General features: G+C 49.7%; 1 protein-coding gene across 9 annotated transcripts in view; it reads right to left on the reverse strand.

Annotated features, from left to right (window-relative positions):
- Positions 1 to 3,714: 3,714 nt before the first annotated feature.
- The window catches only part of PAX8 (paired box 8), a 37,511-nt gene continuing 27,112 nt past the window's right edge, over positions 3,715 to 14,113 (reverse strand). For all 9 annotated transcript variants that reach the window (XM_083753351.1, XM_083753355.1, XM_083753353.1 and 6 more), the window contains exons 9-11: positions 13,294 to 13,395; positions 6,698 to 6,787; positions 3,715 to 4,983 (exon numbers count right to left, since the gene is read on the reverse strand). In XM_083753351.1, coding sequence (XP_083609477.1) covers positions 4,913 to 4,983; positions 6,698 to 6,787; positions 13,294 to 13,395 — 263 coding nt within the window. In that variant the 3' untranslated portion in view covers positions 3,715 to 4,912. The remainder of the gene's footprint in view (positions 4,984 to 6,697; positions 6,788 to 13,293; positions 13,396 to 14,113) is intronic.

Genomic DNA, 14,113 nt, shown 5'->3' on the forward strand with positions numbered 1-14,113 from the left:
CCTTCGCGCCCGGCTCCCGCCGAGCTCTTTTCCCCGGGGGCCGCCCGGCATAGCTAAGAGAGGGGTCGTCCCCGGCCCAGGCTCCCGGGTCGCGGTACCTTCCGCAAGCCCCCCGGCCCGGTTCTATGGACAGCCTCACGGAAGCCACGATCTCAACCTCTCTCCTGCCTGCAGTTTGGGTGCCTGGCGGAGGGTGCCTGTTTCTAGCCCACAAAGGGCCGGATTTGGCCCAGCGGCCGCCAGCCGCTGACTCTTCCTTGTTCCAGTGGCGCAGGTGACCCCGACAGCTCCTCCTGCTCCAGTCGCGTTTCCCACAGGGAAGCCGATTCCCTTGGCAGCTGCTGACTCGGAGGTTTCCAAAGCACATTAAAGCAGCAGTTCCAAACTGCTTGAAAACAGGTCAGATCACCAGCCCACCGAGCTCAGTTCTGTCTGCAGTGGCTTTCAGTGGCTCTCCAGAGCCTTACCTGGAATGGAAATGCCACCTGGGACCGCCTACATGCGATCTATCACTGAGGCTCCACCTGAGTGTACAAGGTCAAGCTAAACCTGGGTGGCTTGGATAGCACCTTCTCATCTAGAATTCACAGACTCCAGCTCTCCCGCTGTGACATCTAAATTCTCAGGTCCCAGGCATGATATCCTTCCAGTTCCCAGCAGAAACCTGATATGACCAACCATGATAAAACAGCTAGCATATTTGCTACAGCTAAGCAGGGTCTGATCTGGTTTCAAATTGGATGGGGGACCCCAATGAAATTCCTGCATTGCAGGGGTTTGGACTAGATGGGTCCTTGATTCTGTGATCAAGAGTGGGGTTGCTAATCCACAATGCCAAATGTCTTAAAACAAGTTTATTTACTCACTTCCTTTGAAAGCACTTTTGGCTTCTTTAAAAAGCTGAATCTTTAGAAGTTGCAAGTTTGTTTTACAAAGCATTGGCTTAAAAAAACCACCATGCTTTTTTTCATTTTAAAAAAATGGAAGTGCAGATACTTTGAAGTTTTGGGAGTTTTTACCAGAACACCTTTTGCATTATCACCACCCCACATGGGCATAGCCAGTACTTTTTTATTTGATATAGGGGCTATGTCCATACCATCCCAGGATCCTAGAGCAGGTGTAGAGAACTTTTGGCCCTCCATAAGTTGCTGAACTACAACTCCCATGAGCCTCAGCAAACATGGCTCAGGAATGATGGGAGCTGTAGTTCAGCAACATCCAGAGTGCCAGATGTTCCCCACACCTGGGCTAGGGACAAAAAAGGTCTCCAGTTGCAAACAGCAGTCTTTGAAGAGTTCCTAAAGGGAAGGTCAGGAGTCTTATACAGTGGTGCATTGCAAGAGAGCTAAACCTACTAGAGAGTGGAGGTTGTGGCCTGGCCAGTCCCTGCCGTACATTGATCTGTTGCAGCTGATCCATGTCTACTCCATCAGGGAGCTGCTACTTGCTGGGATTCTTTCAACTGCCACTTGAACCTGGGACCACAAAGCATGGTTCTTCTTCCCTCAGCTGGTCCCCATCTTCTTTTGCTGACAGATGGAAAGAGAAGGGTTTCTTTTTTCTCTATTTCCCCCAAATTGAAGGCTGAGGACCACAAGCCTCTTGGATACTTAAAATGCAGTCAAAACCAACCATTCATGGTTGCTAAATAGACACAGGACAGGACAGCCGCAGCTCAAGAGTCCTGTAAGTTTCTAGTTTGGCTTATTGCCACACCAAAGAGATGACTGCTGATATCCTGACCAAGCGTCTACCAAGAGAACACCCGTTCCTTACACCCCACAACAGAACTCGGTAGCTGAAAGTTCAGATCCATCATGGAGCTGGCAAGGTCCGTGTTACAAAGATGCATTTCTACCCCAACGCATGTGGGGAGGCGCAGCAGCAACTGTGCTGTATCTCCAGAGCAGACTGCTGCTAACAAAGGAAGCTAAATGCACACCTTTTGAGCTTTGGTAATCTGTCTCCCAGGGACGCGGATGGCGCTGTGGTCTAAACCACAGAGCCTAGGGCTTGCTGATCAGGTCATCAGCGGTTCGAATCCTTGCGACGGGGTGAGCTCCCGTTGCTCGGTCCCTGCTCCTGCCAACCTAGCAGTTCGAAAGCACATCAAAGTGCAAGTAGATAAATAGGTACAGTACCACTCTTGTGGGAAGGTAAACGTTGTTTCTGTGCGCTGCTCTGGTTTGCCAGAAGCAGCTTAGTCATGCTGGCCACATGACATGGAAGCTGTCTGCAGACAAACGCCGGCTCCCTCAGCCTATAGAGCGAGATGAGCGCCGCAACCCCAGAGTCATCCACGACTGGACCTAAAGGTCAGGGGTCCCTTTACCCTTTAATCTGTCTCCCATCTGAGCACAACAAAGCTGAGACAAGGAATAGTGTGGTGGACTTTTCTGAGAAATTAGAAGCAGCCAAAAACCTTATACAGTGGTACCTTGGGTTACAGACGCTTCGGGTTACAGACTCCGCTAACCCAGAAATAGTAACTCGGGTTAAGAACTTTGCTTCAGGATGAGAACAGAAATCATGTGGCGGTGGCACAGCAGCAGTGGGAGGCCCCATTAGCTAAAGTGGTACCTCAGGTAAAGAACAGTTTCAGGTTAAGAACGGACCTCTAGAATGAATTAAGTTCTTAACCCGAGGTACCACTGTATACAATGTCCAGATCTGCCTTCTAGTGTCATGGCTCCCTCTGCAAGCGATGCACAAGAAGAAGATACAGAGGACCAGACTCCTGGCAGCAGCACCAGAAGTAAAGGGGGGCAGCTCAGTGGAGACAAGCCTGCCCTGGAGGAGGAGGAAGCTGATGGGACCACAGGTCCAGGACCACAGGTCAGACGCTCATCCAGAACCCTACTTTGCAGGGTCAGCGTTACCTCAGGGGACCTTCCACGTGGGAAGAGATAGAGGAAATGCCAACTGCGGAAGTCAGTCTATGGAGGGAGGCTGCACAGGAGGAGATATGGATGCATTGCATCAAAACAACACTTGAATCCTTACTGGCCTGCCTCCTGGGAAGAAGGCCATAGGAAGTAAGTGGGGCAACCCGAGTTACCTAGAGTTGTCCCAGAATGAGAAATTCCACACAAGGACAAAGCACATCGGGATGAAGTATCACTATGTACATGAGGCCACCCAAGACGGACTTGTGTAGTTGGCTTATTGGCACATCAAAGAGATGACTGCTGATATCCTGACCAAGCGTCTACCAAGAGACAGCTTCCAAAACCTTTGAGTCAAAATGGGACTCTGGGTGGTTTCATAAAAGAGTGTGTGTGTTGTTTCGCCTGAGAATGGGTACATGGGATATTTGCAGTGCAGTCAAACCAACAATGCATGTTTGCTAGATAGGCACCAGATAGGAGCTGAAGCTCATTGAGTCCTGTAAATTTCCTACTGCTGTATCTGTTACTCTTCAACAAGTATTCTGAATGAGTAAATGTTATTCTTTTTTAAACTTTTACAAGACTGTTTGTATGATTATTGTTTTAAGGGGAGAAAAGGGGGAAACACCAGAAGAAACCAGTCTGCCTTAAAGCATCCTGGATTCTTAATCTAAAAGGCTAAAACTAGCCTATTAAAGCTTCCCTTTGAAGGGGCAAAGGGGTGGCACGCTGCTTCCTCAACATAAGGAAAGAAAGATAATATCTAATAAATATCTCCTCTCCTAGCATCTATACACATCCCTACAGAGCCAAGGGTTCCGTGTCATTAATACAAACTGCTTTTATTCAAAGGGATGCAGGGGAGGAGACTGTTCTGTGCTGATGGAGGCAGGGCGAAAACCCACGTCCATTTCCCAGGGATGCAGCTTGTGCAAAGTACTGTCTATACAGCATGAAACAAAGGCATATAGACGTGGACACACAGTGCAACTCGACACCTACCACGTTCCAGCAGCTCTGCTTCAATTTCCACTAGGTAAAAGAACAGCTCAACCCCCCAAAAGGGACACGGCCCTCAACATCTTGCCTTGGCAACTTTGCAGGTACCCTGCCAACGCTGAAATGAGATCAGGTCTGCAAATGTTGGCAAGAGCAGTTGGCTGGCCGGATCTGGCCCCTGTATTAGAGCAAGCCAGTAAAAGAGGGCGAGGGGGAAAGAGCCCACCAGGAGAGGAACTGTGAGATTTAACTTGCAGGCTGAGAATTCTCCACTGGGAAATTTCCCACCAGCTGTTTCTTGTGCCCCACTCCTTCTGACCGAAAGACTGAGCTCAGCCCATCTGTCCTCGCCCCATCCGTAACTGAATCAGCTGCATCTGCCTTCGCCCACAAAAGTTGCATTTGGGGTCCTTATCTCTGAGGCTGCATTTGTGCCTTCCTTTTCCTGCTGTTCAAACATGGCAAGAACGAAACAGGAACAGCCAGAAATAAGGGATGGTGCAACCTGCACGAGCAAGCAACTTAAACTGCAGCCAGGTTCCCCTAGGGTGAGGAGAGAAGCAGCCCAGGCGTTCAAGCTCCCTGTCCTGGCCCCAAGCCTGCTCTTTTCCCAACTACTCCCTCTGCCCCTCTCCAAGTGTCCAGTCCTTTCAAAGACCCACAGTTTGCACAAGCACCTTCACCCGCCTTCGTGCAAGAGAGAACAGTAGTATAGTGACTTCATAAAGCATCACTTGATTTCATTGGTTTGAGTTCCTCGATTTCAAGGTGTTGAGACTGTCCTCACTTTTGGAGTCCGGGGACGCAAGCGCATTCATGCCACCTGCTCCTCCATCCTTCCCAGCTTCATGGGTAACAGGATGGCCTCGCATGCTTGCAATTGCTGCAACTGCTTGTGTGGATTCCATTGCCCACTGGGGCACTCTGCAGATTGAACCAGTCCACCTCCCTCTTTGTTGCCGCTGGGCTATAAACAGAGTGGCCCAGGAGAGCTGGCCTGGCTCCCAGAGGGACTGGATCATCTACAGGTGGTCGTAGGTGGTGTTGGGAGGTATAGGGCCCCGTGAAGATGAGCTGTAGTAATAGGGGGAACCTGGAGAGAGAGAGAGAGAGAGAGAGAGAGAGAGAGAGAGAGAGAGAGAAAGAGGCTATTAGCAAATAACCTGCCCGGGTTAACCATTCACTCCAGCTCAATACACATTAATCATCTTGTACCCACAGCCTTTGCAGAAGACCTCAGCAGGGTTCATGTTAAGATGCCATCAAAACAGCCCGGGGGATGATTGACTTCCCTGCCCCCTATTCTGAGACAGGGCCAGGCTACTTCCTTCCTGTGTAGGACTTTGGTCAAATGGCTTCCTTCCCGCAAGAGAAGCAGAAAGTTATCTGGCATCTGTGCAAGGTGTGTGACTGGCTGCAGAAGCAGAGGTGGGGCTTTGGTCACTTTGGGTTTCAAAATATTTGGGCAGAGCTGTGGGCCTCTGGGAAAAGGAGAGTCTCAGTCAGACCTCTCTGCGTGGTCACTTGTGGCAAGGAAACGGGGTTGGAAGGAAGCCCACCTACAAGGGATACGGAGTCCTGTAACAGACAGTTTATTTTGTCTAACTCCCCACCGCCACCACCCCTCCAAAAATTTGGGGATCCCATTCAAATTCTTTCATCAGCCTTTGTCACAAGGGTTCATCATCTTGTACCTGCTTTACACTGGAGAAAGCACCTCTTCTAATCCAGAATGCGGCAGCTAGACTGGTGACTGGGTGTGGCCGCCGAGACCACATGACACCGGTCCTGAAAGACCTACATTGGTTCCCAGTACGTTTTCAAAGCACAATTCAAAGTGTTGGTGCTGACCTTTAAAGCCCTAAACGGCCTCGGTCCAGTATACTTGAAGGAGCGGCTCCAACCCCATCGTTCTGCCTGGACACTGAGGACCAGCTCCAAGGGCCTTTGGACATAGCTGTCAACTTTTCCCTTTTCTTGCGAGGAATCCTATAGGGAATAAGGGAATTTCCCTTAAAAAAAGGGAAACATTGACAGCTTTGCCTTTGGCGGTTCCCTCCCTGCGAGAAGTGAAGTTACAGGGAACCAGGCAGAAGGCCTTCTCGGTGGTGGCGCCCTCCCCGTGGAACACCCTCCCACCAGATGTCAAGGAAATAAACAACTATCTGACTTTTAGAAGATATCTGAAGGCAGCCCTGTTTAAGGAAGCTTTTAATATTTCATGAATTACTGTATTTTAATATTTTGCTGGAAGCCGCAGGCCGTGACTGCATTCACAACTCCGCCAAGAGAAGGTCATGTTGGAGCTGGGAGCTTGCAAACAGCAATCTTCGATTTGGAAGCGGGAAACAAGGGTCATCTAGTCCAACCCCCTTCAATGCAGGAATCTCATGAGAAGTGCATCAAGTAAACAGTTCTACTTTCCAGCATTCGTAGCAGGTCAGGTCAGCCCAGTCAGGCTCCTTGTTGGCGGCTAGTTGCAGTGGCATAGTGTGGGGGGTGCAGGGGGGGCCGGCCGCACCGGGCGCAACATCTGGGGGTTAGGGTTAGGGGGCGCAAATCCCTGGGTTAGGGGGTGCAAATTACTTGCCTTGCCCCGGGTGCTGACATATGCCACTGGCTAGTTGCAAGGACTGATGTGCCTCCTTTCTGTGTCGGAGAGCACCAGAAACAGTCCTCACCTGCCTAAGCCCTCAGCTTTGGCCCTCAAGGTTCCAGGAGACCTGACACACAAGCTGCCAGGCCAAGCTGGGAAAGCCCCCCACCCCCAACCACCTGCCCTTGCAGCCGCAGAGGAGGAGACTCACCCAGCAGTCCAGAGTTGGGGAATCGCCAGGGCTCTCCATAGCTGGTGTAAGGGCCGTGGCTGTAGGCGCCTCCAGAATAGTCACTCCCTGCTGGAGACAAAGACAAGGGAACACGCATCAGAGGCAGCTGGGAGAGGCTCGCTGGTGGGGCTGCAAGTGGGGACATCTCCACAACAGCTAAATGCAGGGTTGATGTGGTGTTAAGGCTACAAATTTGTTTTCATCGAGCACCACAAAAATCAAGATGCCAAACCTGGTTGTTGCCATCATCATTGCCATCTTCCTCCTGTTGCCTTCTAAGAGTATGTGGGATGTGTTACACAAATAGCAATCAAGTACAACATTCCTTGTTTTCCTAGAGTGGACATGCGGGGGAATGTTTGGTCCAGCCAGTCAAAAACTTCCTGTTTCCTCCTGGCTGGTGCATCCTTCCTTTTGCATGTGACTAGTGGTGGGCGTGACCTTACCTGCCCAGGTAACGAAAGGGCAAGGCACACAGCACACCTCTCTCTTTTTCACTTCCTCTTTTTCACCTTCCTTTCGTCGTGTGAACTGCAGTGACTGCCAGTCTGCAGTCACTGGGATTAACCCCCATACGGGGTAGATCCACATGTACATATTTGTATCTAAGTCTGCCTTCAGGGATCCAATTGTGAACTGATGATGTGAGTAAACTTTTATATATACTTTAGTCAAGGTTGTTGATTCTTTTAAGAGGGATGTAAGGGATGTGGGTGGCGCTGTGGGTTAAACCACAGAGCCTAGGACTTGCCGATCAGAAGGTCGGCGGTTCAAATCCCGTGACGGAGTGAGTTCTCATTGTTCGGTCCCTGCTCCTGCCAACCTAGCAGTTTGAAAGTACATCAAAGTGCAAGTAGATAAATAGGTACCGCTCCAGCAGAAAGGTAAATGACATTTCCGTGCACTGCTCTGGTTCGCCAGAAGCAGCTTAGTCATGCTGGCCACGTGACCCGGAAGCTGTCTGCGGACAAACGTTGGCTCCCTCAGCCAGTAAAGCGAGATGAGTGCCACAACCCCAGAGTCGTTTGCGACTGGACTTAACAGTCAGGGGTCCCTTTACCTTTACCTTTTAAGGGAACTTACCAGGAATCTAATATTGAGAGGCTTAAACAAGCCTGCAACCAGCTATCTGCTGTGCATCTAAAGGGGAAAATGTAAAACTCTGCTAAGTTATAGAACTTGCCAGAGCAAGTTAGGAAGGATATTAATAAACAATATACCCTCTCTTGCCTCCCTGAACATTCCCACAGGGGGGACTTGGGCTCTAGTGCTTCTCAAGATGGAAGTGAAATGGGGGCACCCAAATTTAAGGGAGGAGCTTCTGCAAACTCGGGGGACTCCTCATATACGCAGAAATACCGAAGCCTGTTCATGAAAAGGTTTTTTACAGAAGCCCAATGGCCTTGGCAAGAACCTCTGAGCTGACAGGCTGCTGGTGACAGTTGAGCAGCGGCTGAGCAAGGGAGACCTGAAGCCAGGCAGAGGCTCAAAGGGTGCAGTCTTCAGAATTACCCTGCCCTGAAATGCGCAAGCTAGGGTAGGGCAGCCCTCCAGCAGGAGAAAGTGGGGTGAGAGACAAGGGTGGGGGGGGGTGTCATTAATCTCTTCTCCGCTCCTGAAATCTCCCTTCCCTGAGGATGCATTCCTAGGTGAAACACAAAAAGGATTGACCCCCCCCTTTCCTATGTGCTCTATGCTGCAACATTTCGTAATGGGTCCCTCTCAGTTTGGAGGTGAAACGGGGGGCCACCCCACAGGAAGGCAGCAGCTGGGGGACTCTCTGGGGGACTCTCTAGATATGTAGAGGTCTATCTATACACCTGTAAATGGAAAGAAAACGGTGACCCACATCTGTGTTCTCATAAGGAAACCACAGCCCGATTTAGTCAAGCATTATTAGCAGTTTATATTCTCACTCCCAATTTTCCTCCAAGGTGGGGGAGGGGAGAGGGGGGAGGGGGTCCTCCTGACAGATAAGTAATAATCCGCAGAAGTCCGGATGCTATTTTCGGCCACATCCAAACCTTAAAGCACTATTTTATCACTTTAACAGACATGGCTCCCCCCCCCCCAAAAAAAATAGCATCCTGGGAAATGTAGATTTTAAAGAAGTGTGCCAAGAGATGTTAGGAGACCCCTATTCCCCTCACAGAACTACAATTCGCAGAATTCCCTAGGAGGAAGGATTGAATGTTTCATATCCTCCAACCGATGAAGATAGGGACATCCTATTCCATAATAATAATTTACTATTTATACCCCACCCATCTGACTGGGCTGTCCCAGCTACTCTGGGCGGCTTCTAACATATATAAAAACATAATAAAGCATTCAACATTTTTTTAAAAAACACTTCTCTATACAGGGCTGCTTTCAGCTGGCTCAAGAGTTGGGTAACTCCATACCCTCCAACATTTCTCGGTTGAAAATAGGGATGTCCTAAGGAAAAGCAAGACATTCAGGGATCAAATCAGAAACTGAGATGGCTTCTCTAAATTGGGACCATCCCTGGAAAATAGGGACACATGGAGGGCCTGCTTTTTCACCACTCTGAAGTGTGATGTGGCCCAGTGTACTACAGAAGCCAGCAACAGGACTCCCATTTCCACAATGGGGCTTCCCCCTTCTTCTCCCCACACACCTCCCTCAAATCTTCTCTGGAGTCCCAGAAGAGTGGAGCGGGGGCATGGGGGGGAGATTGTTCCATCTGGCAGGCGGAAACGTCTGCACAGATTGATTGTATCAGCGCAATGTTTTATTCCACGCATAATACTTTTTCTAGTACTTCCTCCAAGTACTTTAAATATGTCACGTACACTAATCTTGGTGGTCCTAAACAATGACCCTACAAGGTCCCATGTAGGGTTTAGCCCAGGGGTCAGCAACCTTTTTCAGCAGGGGGCCAGTCCACTGTCCCTCAGACCTTGTGGGGGGCCAGACTATATTTTGAAAAAAATAATACAGTGGTACCTTCTGTTACATATGCTTCAGGTTACAGACTCCACTAACCCTCAGGTTAAGAACTTTGCTTCAGGATGAGAACAGAAATCGCGCAGCCCCATTAGCTAAAGTGGTACCTCAGGTTAAGAACAGTTTCAGGTTAAGAACGGATCTCCAGAACGAATCAAGTTCTTAACGTGAAGTACTACTGTATAGGGAAGGGCTTTTTTAAAAAAAAAATGTTTAATGTTTTATATATGTTGGAAGCTGCCCAGAGTGGCTGGGGCAACCCAGTAAGATGTGTGGGATATAAACAGTAAAATTATCCGTATGGAATGGGACGTCCCTATTTTCATCAGAGAAATGTTGGAGGGTATGCTTGACGGCTGGAGCAAGTTCAATGGGGCAAACGTTTTCCTCCATGAAACCTGATCCTAGCCATTAACGTGTTTGAAAAATGAGCTCAGAAACGATTTGGTCCTTCCTCCAACTGGCAAGTCAGATAGGTATAGGATCTGACTTCCAGTGGCCATTTTGCAGCCTCTAAGGCAGAGGTCAGCAAACTTTTTCAGCAGGGGGCCGGTCCCCTGTCCTTCAGACCTTGGGGGGGCGGATTATATATATTTTTTTGGGGGGTGAACGAATTCCTATGCCCCACAAATAACCCAGAGATGCATTTTAAATAAAAGCACAGTTCTACTCATGTGAAACACTAGGCAGGCCCCACAAATAACCCAGGGATGCATTTTAAATCAAAGGACACATTCTACTCTGTAAAAACACGCTGATTCCCGGTCCATCTGTGGGCTGGACTGAGAAGGCGATTGGGCCGCATCCGGCTCCCGGGCCTTAGGTTGCCTACCCCTGATTTAGTGGATAGAGGTGTCTTTGTATTTGCCTTTAGGTTGCCTTCAGCTGTGTGTGTGTGTGTGTGTGTGTGTGTGGCCAGGGGGGGTGTCGGTTAGAGCAGGTTCTCAAACCATTTGGATGCTGGTGTTGGTGAGGGGGGTGGGGCTGGAGCCCGACTGCGAGGGAGGGGAACAAGATTTCAAGGGGCATTTGATTGAGTGCTCTCATTACAAGCGGTGTAAAAACAGCCCCCAATCTCTCCTTTCTTCTCCTGACCAATCTCATTTCACGCTTGAGGGGAGGGAGTGCGCAAGGGAGAAGATTCTGTATTCTCAACGCTGCATTAACCACATCTCCAAGGTAACCCAGGGACACACCAGCTCAGCACGTCCGCCAAGCCAAAGGGAACGGCGGCACCAGCTTGCAGCTTCTCCCACCTCAGCGGGCAAGGCCGTCCTCCTGACAGCAGAATTCGAGGCTTGCAAAGTTCAGGCGCAGCTTAGGCTGGCAACCAAAACCTGCTTACTAGGGAGCAAGCACCCCTGAACAGATCTGCGTTTACTTCAGAGCCCACGTGCACAGGATTTGCCCTTAGAGCATGGGTAGGCAAACTAAGGCCCGGGGCCCGGATCCGACCCAATTGCCTTCTCAATCCGGCCCGCAGATGGTCCGGGAATCAGCATGGTTTTTACAGAGTAGAATGTGTCCTTTGATTTAAAATGCACCTCTGGGTTATTTGTGGGGCCTGCCTGGTGTTTTGACATGAGTAGAATGTGTGCTTTTATTTAAAATGCACCTCTGGGTTATTTGTGGGGCATAGGAATTTGTTCATCCCCCCCCAAAAAAAATATAGTCCAGCCCCCCCCCCCCCAAGGTCTGAGGGACATTGGACAGGCCCCCTGCTGAAAAAGTTTGCTGACCTCTGCCTTAGAGGCTGAAAAATGCCCACAGGAAGTCAAATCCTCTTATACCTATCCGACTTGCCAGTTGGAGAAGAGGCCAAATCGTTTCTGAGCTCATTTTTTAAACACGTTAATGGCTAGGATCAGGTTTCATGGAGGAAAATGTTTGCCCCATTGAACTTGCTCCAACCGTCAAGCATACCCTCCAACATTTCTCTGATGAAAATAGGGATGTCCCATTCCATAAGGATAATTTTACTGTTTATATCCCACACATCTTACTGGGTTGCCCCAGCCACTCTGGGCAGCTTCCAACATATATAAAACATTAAACATTTTTGTAAAAAAAACCCTTCCCTATACAGTAGTACTTCACGTTAAGAACTTGATTCATTCTGGAGATCCGTTCTTAACCTGAAACTGTTCTTAACCTGAGGTACCACTTTAGCTAATGGGGCCTCCTGCTGCCGCTGCACCGCCGGAGCACGATTTCTGTTCTCATCCTGAAGCAAAGTTCTTAACCTGAGGTACTATTTCTGGATTAGCGGAGTCTGTAACCTGAAGCGTCTGTAACCTGGAGCATCTGTAACCCGAGCTACCACTGTACAGGATTGCCTTCAGATGGCTATGGGGTCGGATAACTCCATACCCGCCAACATTTCCCCAATGAAAATGAAAATTGAGACATCATAGGGAAAAGTGGGATATTCCATGATCAAATCAGAAACCAGGATGGCTTCTCTAAATCAGGGATGTCCCTGGAAAATAGGGACACTTGCAGGGTCTGCATCAAGTTGGCCTCAGAGGCCTTGCGCTCTAGGCCACTTTTGCAAAGGGGCTGCCAGGTACAAGGCCATCTCGGTGGTGGCGCCACAGCTGCGGTGGAATTTTCTCCTTCGGGAAGCCCAGCTCCTTTGCTTCTTGTTTTCAGACAGCGTTCGAAAACGTTTTCATTCTGGAAAGTGTTTTATGAGTGATTGCTGTTTTTAAGTCTTCCGGTTGTTACCGTATTTTTTGCTCTATAAGACTCACTTTTCCCCTCCTAAAAAGTAAGGGGAAATGTGTGTGCATCTTATGGAGCGAATGCAGGCTGCGCAGCTATCACAGAAGCCAGAACAGCAAGAGGGATTGCTGCTTTCATTGCGTAGCAATCCCTCTTGCTGTTCTGGCTTCTGAGATTCAGAATATTTTTTTTCTTATTTTCCTCCTCCAAAAACTAGGTGCGTCTTGTGGTCTGGTGCGTCTTATAGAGCCAAAAATATGGTAATGCTGCTGTGGATTCTCAAGACTTTTATTGTAGTGAGTCTAACATTGTGTTTTGCAACATGGTTTCTTATAATGAAAGCAGAGTAGGAAAATGAGCTTGAAATAACCCAAAGAAACGAGGGAGGAATGTGGGGCAGTGGGATGAATGGTCCCAGTGGGCAGAGGAGGCCTAATGCCAACTGGGGGAAGGAGGACCAACAGAAGCTGGCCCTTTAAGGGGGCAGATGGGGCTGGGTGGCCTCAGGCTTGTGGGTTGCAGTGGGGGGTGGGCTTCCTGGCTGCTCTGGAAGGGGAGATGCTGTGCTGCATAACTCCAGGTGTTTGATGCGTCTCAGTGGCTCAGAAAGACCCCAGGAGGAGGCATTTTCTCTATTCTCTAAAAATGCCACATCCATTTTTAAGTGACAGGGTTGTGTTGAATGGGTGAAGAGGTGGGCAGGACAAGGCTATGAGACCCACCACACGTTTCTTTCCCTGCAATCTGGGGAGGTGGCAAAGCCTGAGACTGCAGGCAAAGTGCGTGGGAGGGGCATAGCCAACCATGGGCATCCTCATTGCCCTGAGTCCCATCCCTTCCGCCTCCTCCTTCCCTGAAGCTTTTCCCAGGGAGCGCCTTACCTGCCACCATGCCAGCAATTGCAGATGAGCTATAGCTTCCCTGCCCGCCAGTTGGGATGTGGGGAGGGTAGCCTGGAAGGGTGGAGCCAACCACTTCGCGCCCTAAGAGAGGGAGAGAGACGGAAGACAGGGACAGAGGAAACCAGAATCAACAGACATGCCAGGAAACACCCTTAGCAGCTGATGTGCTCAGGAATCTACAAACTGCATTGAACCCTTGTGTCTTTGCCTGCCTCCCGAAGCACCAGCCAATACCCACTGGCACTGTGGGTTAAACCACAGAGCCTAGGACTTGCCGATCAGAAGGTTGGCGGTTCGAATCCCCGTGATGGGGTGAGCTCCCGTTGCTCGGTCCCTGCTCCTACCAACGTAGCAGTTCAAAAGCACGAAGTGCAAGTAGATAAATAGGTACCACTCTGGTGGGAAGGTAAACGACGTTTCCGTGCGCTGCTCTGGTTCGCCAGAAGCGGCTTAGTCATGCTGGCCACATGGCCCAGAAGCTGTACGCTGGCTCCCTCAGCCAATAAAGTGAGATGAACCCCAGAGTCAGCCACGACTGAACATAATGGTCAGGGGTCCCTTTACCCTTACCTGTACCTAAGTGATGTGCCACCCCACATTTCACCTCTCCAAATGACCCCCTGACCACTCGGGGAAAGCCCATTGCTCTCCTCCTGATATAGCTGTCAACTTTCAGATTTGAAAATAAGGGTACAGCAGCCTCACCTTTCCCGGGGACAGTCTACGGGATATCTAACAATCCAGGGTAGCAGCGGGAAACGGCGCTGGAATAAGGGAATTTCCCGCAAGTAAAGGGAAG

Source organism: Podarcis gaigeae (assembly GCF_964106915.1).
Source record: "Podarcis gaigeae genome assembly, chromosome: 8".
NCBI classification, from domain to species: Eukaryota; Metazoa; Chordata; class Lepidosauria; order Squamata; family Lacertidae; genus Podarcis; species Podarcis gaigeae.